We start from the raw sequence: 19,138 nt of genomic DNA, 5'->3' as shown, positions 1-19,138 counted from the left end.
TAATACCTAGGGTGGTGTCCAGTGGTATGCACAGAACCCCCAGAACTCAACATCCTGGTCGGAAGACAAGCAGTGTGCAATGTGACAAGCAACAGTAGAAGGCTCAGCTCAGTGGGCATAGCTCCAGCGTGTCCTTCTTGCACACTCCAAAAAGCCCTCCTGTCTGCTCTGAGCTTCTTACTGGTGCTTGTCATATTGCATCTGGCCTCCCAACCTGGAAGTAACTGGCTCATCACTAGTTACTTTAGTGTGGGACAGACATTGAGAAACTCTGGAATACAGCATGCTGTCCTCAGGGCAAACCATTGCCATGGCTGCCAGATGGGCATGCTGCTGGTAAACTGGTGCAGCGGTGTTTTGTGGGTGGAAAGGGAGAGGGCAGAAGGTAGAGAGGAGGCTTGAAGGAGGTGGATATTGATGACTAGTGCTCACACCAGATCAGGGTGGTGGAGTGGTTTGGGAGGTAGACCTGGACCTGGATGATCCAGGTTCAAATCCCCCCTCAACCACAAAGCTTCTTGGGTGACCTTGGGCCAGTCACTTTCTCTCGGCCTCACCTACCTCACAGGGTTGTTGTGAGGACAAGAAGGAGGAGAGCAGCTGTGTAAACTGCCCTGAGCTCTTTGGAGGAAGGGCGGTATAAAAATGTGAAAAATAAATGTATCCCCCCCCCCCAGTTTTAGCACACAGTGCCGCCTTATACCAGCTAAAGAATGGGTGTAGATCCCAGTAGATCCGTAGGCTATCAGGGGCCTCCCTGGAGATAAGGAAACAAATGTTCCCTTACCTCTAGGAGTCCTCTTGATCCCCCTGCATTCTTCTGTGGCCTTGTTGCATCGACACTGATGGCAGGTGATAGGATTGGGGCACAGGTCACTACTGTACACAGCTGCAAGAATTTGGTTGATGGTCGCAACTTCTATGCCAGTTGTGATACCACAGATGTTCTTGTACATCTGTACTATGCTAAGCATCTCCTTACATTTGGCAAGTCCATACAGATAACAGGCGACTTGTTACATTATCGGAGCTGAGGAGCTTGCTGCTGCCTAAGTTAAACAGCAGTGAGATAAGTCTCCTGCAGACTGTGATAGGCAGAGTTTAACCTTTAAAGCCCTAAATGGTTTGGGAACTGGGCACTTGAGAGACCCCCGCTCTTGAGCAAACCTGTCCATTTGCTAAGACCTGCAGAAGAGGCTCTTCTCCATGATCTGCCAATGTCTGGTGCACGCTTCATGCTGGAGAGAATCTTCTGTGTAGCACCTTCAGTCAGCACCCAGATTATGGGACTCTCTCCCAAGGGACCTCACTTTCTCTGGCAGTTTCTTGGCATTGGGATCTTTCTGTTTTGCCCCATTTTTAACATCTCTGTTATGGGGTGGCCTCCCTGATTCAGCTGAACTGCTGTTTTGTTCCATTCTTGTTTTGTTCTCTTTTTGTGCTGTTTGTGACATCATTTTATGGTTGGCCGGATTTTAGCATATGCTTAGTGTGTCATTGGCAGCAGTGCTGTAGTGCTGTGAGACCACAACTAATTAGACCGGGGCGACTGAAGGCAATCTACCTCGCGGCACTGCCTGCACTTTTTATCTCAAAGTGCCACAAGCCGTTCTTTGTACCTAGTAGCTTCAACTGGCTTGCCTATCTGCAGCCCTGTGTGAACAGAAGGAGCACACTCCCCGTCACTGAGAAACTTTCCATATCAGTTCAAGTAGGGACAGCTACTTGCTTGCTTGTTTAAGTTGAAACTCTTTATTTTGAGGTTAAAGAAAAAACTTTTAAAAAATAAACCAGCATTTTCCCTCAGTCATCCCTCAATCATAACAGGAACCACATCTCAGGGAAATGGCAAGATGGTTACCGCAAATCAAATCATCATTATCATGCCAATGTTGATGGCTGAACTTGGCCTGTTGAATACTCTGTCCTTTGCAAGGACAGTCACTGCTGTTTCCATAATAGATGTGCTGTTCCAAGAAAGGCTGCTTTTGTAAGCGGTGTGTAGTGATTTCACGTACACCTGGGATGTTCAGGTGTTTTTCAAGGTCTTTTGGTATTCCGCCCAGAGCGCCAACAACAATTGCACGATTTTAGTCTTTTTTCTGCCATAGGCATTCAGCTCCAATCTGCACATCTTTCTATTTCCTGTTCTTTCTCTTCAGTTCTCTCATCTCCAGGTACTGCCATGTCCACTATCCAGACCGGTTTCTTTTCAACGATTGTCAAACCGGGGGAGAGGGTTGTGGGCTGGCTATTTGTCTGTTTGAATACAAAAATCCTTCAAACGTTCAGTCATTCATTTTAAATAACTTTTTCAGCTTTGTGGTCCCTCCAGCCAGTACTACACCCACCAAAGTACAGCACTGGAATACTATCCTTTTTGCAGAGGTTCCAATGCGCCACTGCTGAGACTTTATTACTGAGTCATTCCAAATGTGGTCTTGTTAGAGCTGCGCATCAGCTGTCCACTGTTTCCTCTGCTTCTTTTCACAGCCAGCACTTGCTGTCACCATGGGATTTTTCAACCCAGCTCCTGACTGCATTTGCGCAAAGTGCCTGCTCTGGTGCAGCAAGAATCATGCCTTCCAATTCCTTCTTAAGTGCTCCCTTCTTTAACCACTGCTAGATTTTTTCGTTGTCAACTTCTATTTTGATGTTGCAAATACTGTTGTAAGATGTAAGCTGTTCCCAGTAATGCTGCTTTCTGCAGTTGATTGATGGTAATTTCTGTGACCCCTGTGCTGTTCAGGTGCTCTTCCAGGTGTTTTGGAATAGCACCGAGGGCGCCAATCACCACTGGAATCACTTTGGTCTTCTTGTGCCACCGTATCTCAATTTCGACTTTTAAATCTTTGTATTTTGTTGTTTCTTTCCAGTTCTTTTTCTTCTACTCTGCTGTCACCTGGTATTGCTGTATCGTTGATTTTGACTTGTTTTTCTTTCTTCTTCACTACAGTTATATCTGCTGTATTGTGCAATAGATGTTTGTCTGTCTGTTGTTAGAAATCCCTTAATATTTTAGCATCTTAGGGCCCAATCCTATCCAACTTTCCAACAGTGGTGCAGACAAAATGCAGCCCCAACAGAAGGGAACAAATGTTCCTATACTTTGAGGAAGCCTCTGTGACTGCCTCCCCACCACAGGATGCAGTGCATGCCCCATTGGCATGGCTACACTGGTACCGGACAATTGGATAGGACTGGGCCCTTAATGGGTAGTTTGTATTTTTTACAGATGTTCCAGTGTCTCCTTGTTGCTACCTTGTTATGCCTTTGTTTGTAGTCTGTTTGTGCAATCCTTTTACAGCAACTAATTAGGTGGTCCACTGTTTCATCTGTTTCTTTACACTTGCTTGTTGTTGTTGTTGTTATATTGCTTCATCACAATCTGTGCTGAGCTGGTTATAGTCTGCAACTTGGGATCTAACCAAGATCCTGGGAATCACAGAGATATCTTCGTAGGATTTTTACTCTTCCAAGCAGAGTTAATTTCTGGAATTGAACTGGTGTAATTTGCTCAAGGCCATAACGTTGAGATGTTTCTTCAGACTTCTAGACTTCTATTAGTATTAGATTTTTGCACAGTCGGATAGGTGTTATTGACTGGTTTGTTTTATCCAGACATTGAGTTCTTCCCAAAGATCTGGGGTGCCTGGTTTTTATCCTCTTTTGATATTATAAATACCATCACAAAATGTAAGCTGTTCCCATTAAAACCGCTTTTTGCAATTGATTATTGGTAATTTCTGTGGCTCCGATGCTGTATAGGTGCTCTTCAAGGTGTTTTGGAATAGCAATCACCACTGCAGTCTCTTTGGCTCTCCTACCACAGCCTTTCAATTTCTATTTGTAAATCTTCTTTTTCCAGTCTGTTATTGTTGTTGTTTTATTAACTTCTTTTCAACAGAAAGTAGTTCACAAAGTGATTTCTGTAGCAAAAGGAATCAATAAATGGTTCCCTGACCCCAAAGGGCTCACAGGCTTAAAAAAAAAAAAAAGTTAACTGAACTCTCAAAATGAATAGACTGGGTAACAGGGAGGGTCTGGAAATTGACTAACGGGGCAGTGGAAAAACAGAGTGCAATGAGCAGACGTAGGAAGTGTGAACTGAGGGGTCTTTGGAGGAACAGTCATATGGGTGCACTTTTGTGTCATGAAAATAAAAAAACTGAGAGAAAAACAAATGCTTAAAAAAGGGTTATGGAGAAAAACGGGAGAGGTTTATGAACACCAGCCAAAGAAGAGCACAGGAAAGATGGACCCATTTCAGATGTTTGAATCTATGATCACTCAACATGTGGAACACAGAGCAGGGGTGCTTCCATTCAGTGCCGTCTGCTCACCTGAAGTGGGGTGAAGCGACCACTTCAGGTGGTGGGCAGGTTGCAGTTCAAACTCACCCCCTGACTTTGAAAATGCTGGTATAGCCTGGAGAGTGGGTGAAAAAGCCAAAGAGGGAAGTGCCTGGAGGGAACCCAGGTGGGGTGACCTCCTCCCGCAGACCCTTTCTCTTCTGCCTGCTCCCTCACTGCCCAGGCTTAGCCAAAAATTTTCAATTCTGGAAAGGAGAGGGCTGAGCTGGGGAGCCAGTGGCAGTTGTGGGCTAGCAATGGGCCGGTTTTGGTGTCAGCAGTCAAGAGGGCAAGGCTCAGCCAATGGCCTGGTCAATGGCAATTGTAACTGACAGACCAGGCTGTTTGTTGGTTTTCTGATATGTGAAGTTGGATCCCTGCAGAAAGAAGACGTTGGTTCTTTTGTCTCTCACAACAAATTAACATTTCCCTTGCGCCTTCCTCCTTCTTCCCACTGCATGTGTGGATCAGAGAGACAGAAAGCACAGGAAATGGTCTTTGAGACAGGAAAGAATGTGGTCTATTAAGGGTCCAATTCCCAGATACTTGGTTTGGCTTTTTGCGGGAGAGATGGCTGCTGGGCTGGATGACAGTGTGGTCTTATTTTAGAAATTCTCTTTGGATGCCATCGAATTTCTGTGTTGCTTGTTTGCCACGTATTGCCCAGAGAGAACCAACTGTAGAGTTTCTAAGATTAGATTCAGCCATACTGTGACAGAGGACTTGTATGTTCCAATAGAGCCATTTTCATGAGCAAAAATAGCCATCTGTAAGGGGGACTGCAGTCGACGCACAAAATTGGCCTGGTAAGAGCCTTTCCTTTTGCACAAATCAACTATGCATATTTTTGACAAATAAACTCATAAACTACCATATGCACCAACTTTTTCGAATTACCCAAGGCAGTCCCTGTGTTCTGGGTCTTAGCCTTAGTAAGTCACTGCAGTGGCATAGCTAGAAGGGGTGCAAAGCACTAAGTTTTGCAAGGAACCTCACGCAGCATGCAAGTGCCCCCTCTCCTTCTCCTTCCCCTTCAGAGCCATTCCAGGCAGTGGGACCAAAACAGAGGCAGGAATGGCTCCAAAGGAGAAGGGGAAGGTCCACTTGCATGCTGCGGTGAAGCTTCCTGCAAACCTTAGTGTTTTGCACCCCCTCTAGCTACGCCACTGAATCACTATCTTCATTTTGCCTCTGTTTTTGCCTCTGGAGCAGGGGTGTCCAAAGTTTTTGGCAGGAGGGCCTCATCGTCTCTCTGACACTGTGTCGGGGGCCCAGGGGAAAAAAAGAATTAATTTCTATTTCAAATTTGAATAAGTTTACATACGTTTACACAATTTTAATTGTTGGCAACCTTCAGTCTCGAGAGACTATGGTATCGCGCTCTGAAAGGTGGTTTTGGGACATCGTCTAGTGTGGCTGAAAAGGCCAATTCGGGAGTGACAATCCCTTCCACACTGGGAGCAAGTGCAGTCTGTCCCTGGTCTGTCTCCCTGGCTGTGGGCCTTCCTTCTTTGCCTCTTAGCCTCAGACTGTTGGCCAAGTGTCTCTTCAAACTGGGAAAGGCCATGCTGCACAGCCTGCCTCCAAGCGGGCCACTCAGAGGCCAGGGTTTGCCACCTGTTGAGGTCCACTCCTAAGGCCTTCAGATCCCTCTTGCAAATGTCCTTGTATCGCAGCTGTGGTCTACCTTTAGGGCGCTTTCCTTGCACGAGTTCTCCATAGAGGAGATCCTTTGGGATCCGGCCATCATCCATTCTCACGACATGACCGAGCCAACGCAGGCGTCTCTGTTTCAGCAGTGCACACATGCTAGGGATTCCAGCACGTTCCAGGACTATGTTGTTTGGAACTTTGTCCTGCCAGGTGCGTCGGAGGCAGCGCATGTGGAAAGCGTTCAGTTTCCTCTCCTGTTGTGAGCGAAGAGTCCATGACTCACTGCAGTACAGAAGTGTACTCAGGACGCAAGCTCTGTAGACCTGGATCTTGGTATGTTCCGTCAGCTTCTTGTTGGACCAGACTCTCTTTGTGAGTCTGGAAAACGTGGTAGCTGCTTTACCGATTGTTTAGTTCGGTATCGAGAGAAAGATTACGTTTACACAAATGAATATATTAAAGATGAACTTATATGAATGAATGAAGGTCTTGCAATAGCTCAAGGCCTAGAAAAGGCCTTGCACAAAGCAAGACTGGCCTTTCCTTTGCTGCCGCTGCTGCATCACAGACGTGAAACAGCAAGCAGTGGAGGGAGCCCTCATCCCACAGCTCACGCGAGAGGTCAAACAGTTGCCCTCACGCTGAGAGCAGTTGCATCGGGCCAGTGTGGGCTCCAACAAATCACCGGAGGGCCAGAGGCTCATTGGAGACTGGGAGCTCTCTGAGGGCCGCATTGGGAGTCCTCAAGGGCCGCAAGTGGCCCCAGGGCCAGGGTTTGGGCACCCTTGCTCTGGAGGATGCCTGCAACATTTTTCTGAGGGTCTATATTTGCCATTCTTCAAGATTTAGCTCACTCCCAGTGGCTTCTGAGTGCAGGATGGGCATATCTTGCTTCTAGTTCATGTCTGTGTAAATACATGTGCATGGACACTATGGCATCAGTGTAGACACTACAGGTGCAGTGGTGTATTTTGAACTGTTAATATACTGTGTTGTAGGATGGTAACCTTTTTAGCATCTTAACCCAAATTGCCTTCTTAGCTTTTAAATCACTGGAGGATAAGCTATGACCTACTGCAGACCAAAACTGATGCAGCTTTAATCATGTATGTTCGTTTGTGTTATTAATAATACTTTGCAAGTATACAGTGCTTTCTGAGTGTGCAAAGTGTTTTTCATGTATAGTATTATGTTGATGTACTGTAATTCTTGCAGTAACCTGGAATGGTCATCAGTGGCATTGTTAGTGAATTGCGGACTGCACTGGGTGACGTACTGAGAGGATGACACCACTACTGACCAAAATTGTGAAAACGTAGTATTTTTGAATAATACTATAATGTTATATATCATTATGTGGAATTCCATGCAGCATGCAGTGAAATAAACTGCGTTTATATATACCTGTATTCTATCAAAAGTTATGGCCGAATAACCAGAAAAGGAAAGCACAACTGCCTTATGTAACAAAAAGTGGATCTCTTCAACTCAAAACTGACCAATGAGACTGATTGTTCCGAGAGCCAGGGAGGTGTTGTTATGGCACAGCAGGGAACCCATAAGGTGTTGGTATGAGCTGTCGTTTCCATGTATCAGAGCTAGTACTAGAACTTTTATTCAGTTGTGTGAGTATCATCAAGTTGACCACTGGTTTTTTGTTGTTTACTGATTTGTTGGGTGACCTATACTGTGATGTATTTAAATGAATGAATGAATGAATGAATGAATGAAGTTATGGAGGTTACACATCCCTATTGATGCCGCTGCATTAAGGCTGTGTGTATGATATTGTAATTTATTGTTGTATGGTCTGGTTCGGGAGGAGGTCCATCATGGCGGTGATGCAACGAGCTCTTGCACTGGATGACACACACCCTAATGACGCCCCTGATCATCATCTCCATACTGCAGATGCAGAAGACTGAGGCTGAAGGGCCTCTGAGAAGAATTTTATCAGGGGATACAAAGTTTCTTTTAGGCCCCTTCCCAAAGGGGGAGGGGGCAATAGGGGCAGGCAAAACGGGGGGCAAAATAAGGCAGGGGGAGGATGCTGACAACCTGAGTAGTGTTTGAAGCCCAGGTCTTCCAGGCTTCTTGATGTGGAGCCCAGGTCTACCCGACCATGCTGCATTGGCAGCTAGATAAAGTAATATGGAAAACTTAACACACTCCTTTCTAAAAGCTTTGAAATATAGAAAATCCATTGCAGAAAATTAGCATCTTTATATGTGGGCTCACACTAGAATGGACAGTGTGCTGTGTGGCCCAAAATGAACTTCTGCAGCAGCTGGGTCCCTGATCTCCTATACACTCCTTCATGGTAAGCAGATCCACAAGCCAAAGAGCTCGTGTAGCAGGCCAGTTTCCTCCCAGATTTGACACTGTGTTAAGGAGGGTCCTGGATGCATTCCTTGGCCTAGTGTGCTTGTCTTGCAGCAGCAATTGCCATTACATGCCTGCGGTTTTGCCCCCAGCATCATGCACAGGCAGCAACTTCAGGTGAGACAGAAAATGTAGGATCACAGGAACTTTCTGGGCCCCCTTCCTTGACTTCTGGGCCCCCTTTCTGACCTTGAGCCCAGGTATAAATTACCCGCTTTACCCTGCCCCCTGTCCTAGGTCCTGTGAGGGGGCATGGCTTGCCTAAGGCCACCCAGTGAGTTCATGGCAGAAGTAAAGCTGCTAGCTGTAGAAGTGGCAGGGTGTGTGTGTTTAAATAGCAGGCGTGGGAGACTCTGATATAGACACGAACCATGGCATGTGGGGAGGGGATAATCAGCCCTTCCTCCCGGAATAGTTCAAAAACCAAACATGGCCCAGTACTTTCTATTTCCTCTGGGTGGCAAGCTCCAAATGGGAATGACTGAAGCTCCTGTTCTGGGGAAATGCCAGTATTACATGTATTTAGATGGCAAAATGGTGCATGGGATTATCTCCAGTTATCCTCCCAAGAAGCCAGGAAACTTCCTTAAAAATGAAAGATAATAACAACCAGTATTTAGAGAGATTCTCAGAGTCCCAAACGAGATACAAGTTTAGAGGGGGCAATTGTAATTAGCCATTCTAGTCCACTAAAAAAAAATCTCAAAGTCATAGTGCTGTCAGACCTTTTCTTAGGTGCAGGAAAACATCACAAAGTCTTGATTAAGCCTTTGTGTTCCACCAAACTCTTCTCCAGCCAAGATGTTCTGTCACAAAAAAGGAGGGAAGGGAAAACATGTTTGTAGTCACTGTTGACGAAACCTGATAGTCTGTAAAAGGCTTAAGATGTAATAGTCTTAAGATGAAATACAAGCAGCGGTGTGCAGACCTACAGAGCAAGCCTGTACAGGACTGGCCTCTCTGAGGCCAACTCAGATAGTAGCCTCAGTGTAGGCTACTGGGTGGATTTGTAGGTGATGTCTACCTTTGTTGTGATGACAGTGACCGCAATTGACTGCCAGGGCTTAAATGTGGCAGGGGAGGAGCTGGTACCTATGGCCAAGGTGAAAAACCCAGTCCCTTGACAGTAGGGGGTATCATGCAGTGGAAAATTTTGGCAACCTGAACTTGACCCATGCTCTGGAGATGAGCCAGATTCCGCTCTGAACCAGATTCCCTCAAGATGTCATGCTGTAGCATGCTCGGAACCAATCCTTCACTGTTGCCTGTCAATACAGGAGACCTATCAGGTGAGAAGTGGCTGAAGTGGTAAAGTGATCATCTCCAGGCCTGGATGCTGCCCCATTAAGAATCCTTACTTTCCAGGAGTGGGGTGGAGCCTCAGTTGGATAATCTGGGCCAGGAGATTTAAAAAGGCTCGGCTGGAGCAAGGACTCTCTTGGATCAAGTTATTCCTCAGATCTCTCTGAGGATCTAACTCCAACTGCCTTGCTGTGTCAGTCACTCTTCATAGGTCCCTGTGTGAGACAGGATACCTATCCATCTGCCTCAACCGATTCTGCTCCCCTTTCTGAATCCTAGAGGTGTAGAGAAGATTAGAGTGGTGGGCTAGAACATCCCAACACTCTAGCCCAGTGGTCTCTCCTTCCCACTTCTTTCACTGACAAGGAGCCCACACTTAAATAACCAGCAAATTTTTAATGTTTAACGATTTTGTAGACAAATACTAATAAAAAAAAATTGCAGGTGGCCAGTGCTTTCTTAGAAGGACAATTTTTTTCCTCTCTGCCTTGTATGCATCATCTGAAAACAAAAGGAACATTGTCTTTTTCCTTGAGAGCTGTTTTTCTCATGTGCAAATTAATGTAGATGTAATTGATTAATCACTCAGTTAATTGAGTAAAGCTCATATGATTAATCACCAACAATTTATTGAGTGACATCCTCTCTGATGAACTTGGTGTGTTTACCTCTCTGAGCTAAATACCCTGTTTTGAGATACTGTGACATGAATGTAGATGTCACTATCCCGGTCATGACAGTGAAACTGACCTTGGGGCCCTATTCTGCCAAAGGAGCAGTGTATTGTGTTTGCATTGCAGTCTCTGTCATGGACTGAGTGGCAACTATGCCAAAGGTGAAAAGGAATGCCTGGCGATAGTATTTGTCTATGTAAAATTTGACCAGTATATTGGCCAGCCTTTGGGATCTGCGAGGGTTCTGTTCCTAGATCAGCACAGACGCCAAAATCCACGGAGAGCCAAATCCACTTTAAAAAGGTTTAAAGCAAGTTTTTTAAAAGTTAAAAAAATACCAGCATTCCCTGCCTTAGTGCTGCAAACTGCACTAGCTGCAGGGCAGTCTCTGGTGCTCCCAGAAGCCACTTCTGGGTCATGCCAAGGTCCATGGCCCCCTCCCTTGGCCCTGGTGCACGCCAGAGTGAACCACAGAAGTGTTTCCCAAATGCTTCTACGATGCATTCTGGGGTGACCCTTGGCCAAGGGAGGCAGTTGGAGGCCTTTGCACAACCCAGAAGTGGCTTTCAGGAGCTCCAGACACTGCCCCATGGTCATTCCCCTGGCATCCATGGATAGTCAAGTCCTTGGATACCAATTCTGCACATGTCAAAGGATCACTGTACATGGTCAGAAGTTTGTCTAGGTTGATAGTGCTCTTAAACCACTATAAGTCATTTTTAAGAAATTGTTGTCAGCTCCAAAACTCTTCCATCGTTCGCTACTCACACTCCAGTGTTGTCTCAATTTTGGCACCATGTTTTAGTCATGCCAGGTTTATTCAAGGAATACAGAGGTCTCACTTCAGTGACTTCAATTTTATTAATAATGCTCCAATGTTGTTGCTCTGACTCCTCTCCCTGCACTCTGACCTGTACCTTAGAGCCGCACGTCTAGTCTCCTTTAAAGTTAGGTGATCCTATTGCTGCAGCTCCCTCTCTTGGAAGGGTGGGCTACCTCCCTTAACAGCAGCTTACAGTTTTTCCATTTCCCCCACTTAGGTGGAAAGGATTGTAGACAAAAGGAAGAACAAAAAAGGTAAATGGGAATATCTTATACGATGGAAAGGGTATGGAAGTAACGAAGACACATGGGAACCAGAACATCACCTATTGCACTGTGAGGAATTTATCGATGAATTCAATGGACTGCATGTTGCCAGGGAAAAACGAGCAAAGCACGGGAAACAAGCCAACACGCCCAAATTTTTACGAGAGAGCAGGGGGTCATCCCTCGACAAAATATCACACAGACCACCAGACTCTGGGAAGGGCAAAGGTTTGCCCCATAAAAGGAAACGCATCGCCCCGTCCTTTCAAAAGCCGAAAAAGAGTTACACGGCAAAGCCAGCACCATCGGGAGACAGAGCTGCGAAAACGGTCTCTTACCGGACTACTCCCAGTGGTTTACAGATCATGCCTCTGAAAAAGTCCCACAACGGCCTACAGAACGGAGATGCCACTTATGAGAAAGATTCTAGACATTTTGGGAATGGTTCCCAGAAGCCAAACATGGATTTAAATGAACACCAAGGGGACCACGATTCACCTGGGGTTTTGGACGTTAATAATGAGTCACCGGTCATGAATGGAATCGGTAGGTGATTTCGTTTATTCATTGATGCATTTTCAACTGCTGTTATTATAGCTTGTTATGATTATTCTTCAAAATAATAGCATGACAACGGCATGGTCTTACTGCAGTATTGATTTACTAGCTTAAAGACATGCTGTTAAATCCTGACATTAATAAACTCATTTACTATTAAAGTTGTGTATCAAAGGCTGAGGCAGAAAGTGCTGTGATGTCAGGAGAGGGAAGGGGTCAGTATCAAAGTGATACCAAATATCAACTGTAAGTATGGAAAAGAAAAGGCCAGCATTTGAAGATATGTGGAAAGAACCAATTGCTTGCAATGCTTGTGGTTGGCTCTGGGAGAAAGCCAGGAAACAACTAATAAATATACTCTTTCAGAGTGCTTTTCTGATTTTCAGCCTGGGTGGTATCTGAAACTGACAAGATTACAGCATGTTTATAAAAACAAGTTAGATGTGTACTGGAGGTGCAGGTCACCCACCCGTATGCCATATTTTCAGATGTCAGTGAGTTGCCATCTATTTTGGAAACGTTTTAGGATTGGAACATTTTGGAGGGAAGGTGGTGATGAAGATTCAAAAGAGTCTAGACTGTAAGCTGATCCTGGAAGCTGCGTTGCTTACTGGGCTCTGTAAAAGGGCTGATTTTAGAGGATGTTCTGGAAATGATTATCTGTCTCTTAACTTCAGACATTGGAGGAAACTGGATGGAAGAACTAGATCACGAACAGTTCGAACAGATTTGGAAAATTGTATGTGGGGTAAAATTAACATATTATAGGACCTGATAGATAAATGTGCACAAAAATGGCTTATATTTCTAAACTGTGACAATGGTTAGCAACCTTCAGTCTCGAAAGACTATGGTATAAGCCTACAGCACCCGGTATTCCCAAGCGTTCTCCCATCCAAGTACTAACCAGGCCTGACCCTGCTTAACTTCCAAGATTAGACGAGATCAGGCATGTGCAGGGTAACAGTTGTGACAATGATGTCTTCAGATACAGGTGCCCCTCCATATGCATGGATCCAGTATCCACGGTTTCACTTATCCATGGATCCAGGGATACGAATTCCCCACACCCATTAACGTTTATTTCTTACCCCTGAGAAAATGTTTCTTCCTTTTACAGGTCACTATAAGCATGAAAACTTATGGCAACCTGCAGGCAGCCTGAATGCTTGAAAAGACTAGTTTGAATGCTAACAGAAAACGGGGAGTTAACAGCTTCCTGTTAACGTTCAGTCTAGTCTCTTCAAGCATTCAAGCTGCCTGCAGCCTGTCTGCACATTGCTATACGCTTGCATGCTTATTGCAAACTGTAAAAGGAAAAAGCATTTTCTTAGCAGTAAGCAATTAAATGTTAGCAGGGGGCATGGAGATAGGGTTCCCTCATGTCTCTGGTTTCCATATCCATGAGGGGACCCTGGAATGGATCCCCTGCAGATTTGGGGGAATGTCTGTATGTTTATCCATGTAGCCTCTTTTTGCTTTATCTGACTTGACAGTTGCACATAGGAAGAGATAATGATAAGTGTTTGGCCAATGCTATGGTAGTTAACACTTTTTCCATTACTATTTTTATAACCTTTTGGTGTTTTGAAATTTAAAAGAAGAAAATGAAACACCCCACCATTTATAGCCCATTTTTCTGCAAAGCTCTCAAAAACTGTTGACAACCACAACGCATAATACGATCCCATTCAAAATCGTAGCACCCAAAACTTGACTTAAAACAAAGGTACAATTAGGCTTTTGTGCGGTACGTGAGCTCACATTTTGAAACAGATATTAACTTATAATCTGTGTTTTGCTGCTGAATTAAAGAGATATTCTTTCATTTTCTGATATAGAATGAGTGATCAGCATTCACACTGGTGCTCTTTTTTTATATAATGTTGTGGTGATGTGTTAGACCCAGGACTTAGTTTTGCCTTTCCTGCAACTGTAGACATTAATAGTGAACTCAGCTGGTGGAATGCCTGCCACTTTGTATGCAAAATGGGGCCACCATTATAGACAATAGACAAGATGGCCAAGGTGTCTGTGGGCAGAATCAATGGGCAGAATCAAAGGGCAATGCAGCTCCGAGGTAAAGAAACAAAACATTCCCTCACTTTGAGGAGGCCTCCGTGAGTGACACCCAACTGCAGGATGCAGCACACGTCCTATTGGCACCGCTATGCCAGTGCTGGAAAGTGGGTTAGGATTTGGGCCTAAATGATATGGGAATTCCCTAGGAGTAGGATCAGTTTGTAAATTAAAAAGAAAAACGGCACAATGCTGTGCATGTCTACAAAGAAATAAACCCCATTGAGTTCACTGGGACTTACTCCAAGGTAAGTGTGCCTAGGAAAAGTTCAACCTCCCCTCCCCAGAAAAAAGAGCCTGATGTAGACAGAACACCTTCAGTGGCTTCCTTGGACCCACAGAGCATTGAAGAACATAACATTGGAAAGCGGGCAGAGAATTGACCTACTTGAGCCCTTAAAAGCTGGTGGTGGGCATTAAGGATGAGAAAATGCAAGGTTTTTTAAATGGGACTCTTCTTGCAATTTTTTAATTAAAAGACAATTAGACTAGCCACAAAAAGCAACTGTAACCAGCTGGAATAGAATAGAATCAAAATCCCAGCAATGCTAAGATCAGAAGTGGTAAATCTCTCAGTCTCAACCTGAAGTTGTATAAATTAGTGCTAACAGGGGTAATTGCTAATAGAAAGCTTATGCGCATGTCATGGAACAGTTCTTTTGGTTGGGGCTGAGGTACTGCTGTTCTGCACAGTCCACAGCCAGAATTCTAGTCCTCATGATCATTACATCCAGTTCACCTGTTGCGCTTGGAAGTGGTAACCTGACACGTTACGTGGCTTTTCCCTTTGAAAACAATGCTTGAAATTTTTGATTCTGATATAATGACCATTCATAGGGACAAGTTCCATGTTACTGTAAGTTTTTTTTAAAGTCTCTATGACACTCTATAGCCTAACCCAATGGATCCCAAACTATGGGTCATGATCTGATTTTGGGTGGGTCACCAAAAGGCAATGGAAAGATCAGATAACTAAAGGCACAATCCTAACCCCTTATGTCAGTGCTTTCCAGCACTGGCATAGCGGTGCCAATGGGACATGTGCTGCATCCTGCAGTTGGGTGTCACTCACGGAGGCCTACTCAAAGTAAGGGAATGTTTGTTCCCTTACCTCGGAGCTGCATTGCCCTTAGGTCAGTGCTGGAAAGCACTGACAGAAGGGGTTAGGATTGCGCCCTAATTGTCTTAAACCTGAGACTATTCAAAAATCAGTTGCTGTAGCTGCTAATTACCCTGCAAAGAGCTCAGCTCTTACAGTTGCAAGCATGTGTAAATATAAGGAGATGAATGTTTGAGGATCTTTTTTTTTTTTTTTTTGGTGAGTATTACTAATAAATAAATATCATTTCTTTCTAGATCTCCCTTTTAAAAGTCTGGTAAACCTAGGTGGGTTCCGATTGAGTGTTGTTTAAAAAAGTGGGCCCCGATGCTCAAAAGTGATCTTACCCATTTCTTGTGGGTTAGCATGATAGCATGAGCTATCACAGGCGATTGCTGAAATGAATGCTTGCCAATGGAAGTTCATGCCACAAGAAATGTGCTCATTTTCAGGGTACTGTGGGGCTCTTGGTAGTAACTTTTCAGCACATGTTTGGATTATGGGGGGGGCAAGGGGACACTTAGCTACTGTCTTTAGAAATGACATGTGGCATGATATGGCTATACTGAAGGAGGGAGTTAGAGGTGGGGCATGTTCAGGGCCCTTGTAGCTGTTCTCCCATAAATCAGGCACTGATAAGGGCTATTTCATGCTCAAATGTTTCCTTTGCAAAAATGAGGCAATAAAAGCTGGTCCTTAGGAGCTGGCCTTCAAATACTAACCCAAGAGGTAGTGCAAAGAGACTGGGAGGATCATTTTCAACTAGGATGGACACGGATCCTTGGTCCTCTATACCCCTTTCAAAATAATTCTCCAGCACAGGTTCGAAAGTTTTCAAGATTTTCCATGCTGGTTGAAAGATTAATGTTCTAGAAGCCCTGAGTTCTGCACCGTTGAAGGCTCACACCCAAGTTCTGAACATTATTGCATCAATGGCCTGATGATGGTCCTTGATGATCACATTTCTCACCATGAACACCAACCCAGAATTCTGTCACAACCTAATGCATGCTGTGTGCACATGTGGACAAAGATGCTGTTTGTTATCAGATTGCCATTTTGAGTGTTATTGCTCTTCCTTTGTTCTGATATTGTATGTACAGGTAAGAAGGAATTTTCATAACTCGCAAATCCCTTTCTTCTCCTCAGTAGGCCAGACAATCCTAGTATTTTCACGGTACCCTTTTATGGAGGTCTTCTCTAACTCCCAAATATTTTTGCTGCTCTTTCTTCAGTCTCTTCTTCTTCCACTATATCCCTTCAGATATTATGGGGATCAAGACTGAGCACACTGTTCTGGGAGGATGTAATTGTGATATGCTCGTTTCAGTCTGTGTAGTCTCTCAATTTCTTCACTCTAACGCTTTAAGGACTTTCTTAACTCTTCTGTTGCTCACTCAGCAGAAATTGAGATGTTGGCTGCAAGCCTCAGATCTCTTCCCTGCTTTAGTTTCATTTCCGACAAAGCATTTTCACACATCATATTGCCTTGTCCTTGCTGTTCATTTAGGTAGTCTGAAATTTCTCTCCTGATCTTTGACAATAGGCTTGATTTGGTTGGGCTATGGAAAACCTCTTCTTGCCAAGACCCCCAATGAATAACTTATTGTGGAGTACAGAGTTGGCAAACTTGATTTACCTAATCCAGGGGTGCCCAAACCCCGGCCTTGGGGCCACTTGCGACCCTCAAGGCCTCTCAATGCGGCCCTCAGGGAGCCCCCAGTCTCCAATGAGCCTCTGGCCCTCCAGAGATTTGTTGAAGCCCGCACTGGCCCAATGCAACTTCTCTCAGCGTGAGGGCGACTGTTTGACCTCTCATGTGAGCTGTGGCATGAGAGTTCCCTTCACTGCTTGCTGTTTAACATCTGTGATGCAGTAGTGGCAGCAAAGGAAAGGCCAGCCTTGCTTTGTGCAAGCTTGAGCTATTGCAAGACCTTCAATCGTTTATATAAGTTCATCTTTAATATATTCATTTATGTAAACTTGTGTCAATTTATTCAAATTTGAAATGTAAATTAATTCTCTTTTTCCCTGGCCCCCGACACAGTGTCAGAGAGCTGATGTGGCCCTCCTGCCAAAAACTTTGGACACCCCTGACCTAATCCAAGAAGATTGGATTGTGATCATTCAGCCAATCACTTTGTTTTTAGTGTGGCTCTCAGTAGGGTGCCCACCTTCTGATCTTCAGACACCAGGCTTGCCGCTTGACCTTCTTGAACTATTAACCCTGGCTGAGTTTTACCTAGAGATCAGCAAGGGAAATGACCCTCTGTCATGTTTCACCAGCCTTTGATACTGTTGGTTATATGGAGTTGGTCATGCTGAAGTGACACCTTCGTGCCTGCGCAGGTTGGATCCAGTTGTACATAGCAGGCCAATCTTAAAGGACAGTCATGGATGATTATTATCCTTCAGGGTATGTTTCATACTGTTAGATGAGAGACATGCAGATGTTGCTTTCTGGAGTCAGCTGCAAGCGCAATTGAAGCAGAGGTTGCAGACAAGGACAGGTCTGCCAGAGGAAAAATGAAAGGAGGGCACAGCACAGATTGTAGAGAGAGTGGGAGAGGGACGGACATGGCTTGGGAGGAACCCTGGATATGAGGCAGCGTCAGGCAGTGTTCGGAGTTGTGCCTCCCCTGATGGCAGCAGCTCTTTTGTGACCCATTTGAGATTGGTTCGTTCTGAGCCCCAGCCCATTGGCAAAGACCTCTTCTTTCAAGGAAGGGCAGGGTGCCACTATCATGAAATGTTCGCTATAAAATACTGTGTGTGTGTTGGGTTTTAAAAAAATGTTTTTACTTCTCGTTGTGATACATTGTACATTTTGTTTTGGAGCTTTGTCAGCCACCTTGGGCATTTGCTTTGGCCTGGGAAGGCGGGATATACATTTGCCAAATAAATAAGCCAAAAGCGTGACATTTTTAAAAGCCCCCAAGATTACTCCTTTCGTTTGCCAAATGTGGAAGGATTTATATTCCTACAGTAGAATATTTTGGGTGGCTTTTCAGCACACTGCCAATGCCCTTGCGTTTCTTTAGATGTGAACATGCTCTCCTTTTTCCACTCCCACTTTTCCCCTCCCCTCTCTCCTGGTTTTTTTGCCTCTCTGATTTCACTCAGAGCTGCCACTCTCCCCTGCCAGCAGCAACAAAAGGAACTGGGATTTTTTCCCCCCGTCACTTCTAAGTCTTTGCGCCCTGGACTCACTTCCTCAGCAAGCTTCTTGTGTGGCTTGTGAGGTCGGGATCCCAGCCACTGTTGCTTTGTGGTGGCCAGCACACAAACATACACACACTGCAGCAGAGCCAAAGCAGTTGCCTCAACCAGAGTGAAACTCCTGCAAAGGTACAGGTAGTCTTTTTATCCCTAAGGACAAAAGGATTGTGTTATACTAAAAGGCAAGAGTGGTGTTGGGTTTGGCCAGGTCGGGTAAGGCTGAGCTAGCCATACCCAACCCTGAATTCCTAGTTCACGGGCCAGAATTAGTACTCAATCCAGGCAGATGAGGGGACCATGGGAGGCCCAATTCAGAATACCCCCACCAGCAATCTGGTGCTGGCGACCCAATGTGCAGTGGCAGTAAAGAAGGCCAATTCTATGCTTGGGATCATTAGAAAAGGTACTGAGAACAAAACGGCTAGTATTATAATGCCGTTGTACAAATCTATGGTAAGGCCACACCTGGAGTATTGTGTCCAGTTCTGGTCGCCGCATCTCAAAAAAGACATAGTGGAAATGGAAAAGGTGCAAAAGAGAGCCACTAAGATGATTACGGGGCTGGGGCACCTTCCTTATGAGGAAAGGCTACGGCGTTTGGGCCTCTTCAGCCTAGAAAAGAGGCACCTGAGGGGGGACATGATTGAGACATACAAAATTATGCACGGGAAGGATAAAGTGGATAGAGAGATGCTCTTTACACTCTCACATAACACCAGAACCAGGGGACA

At 45.0% G+C, this 19,138-nt stretch overlaps 1 protein-coding gene across 1 annotated transcript in view; it reads left to right on the top strand.

Annotated features, from left to right (window-relative positions):
• Positions 1–19,138, top strand: part of CDYL2 (chromodomain Y like 2) — an 87,493-nt gene that overhangs the window by 46,172 nt on the left and 22,183 nt on the right. Inside the window, exon 2 of the mRNA XM_066637458.1 lies at positions 11,404–11,998. Coding sequence (XP_066493555.1) covers positions 11,404–11,998 — 595 coding nt within the window. The remainder of the gene's footprint in view (positions 1–11,403; positions 11,999–19,138) is intronic.

The sequence above is a fragment of the Tiliqua scincoides genome, chromosome 9 (genome assembly GCF_035046505.1).
Source record: "Tiliqua scincoides isolate rTilSci1 chromosome 9, rTilSci1.hap2, whole genome shotgun sequence".
Classification (NCBI taxonomy): Eukaryota; Metazoa; Chordata; class Lepidosauria; order Squamata; family Scincidae; genus Tiliqua; species Tiliqua scincoides.
This window is presented reverse-complemented; position numbering and strand designations above follow the sequence as displayed.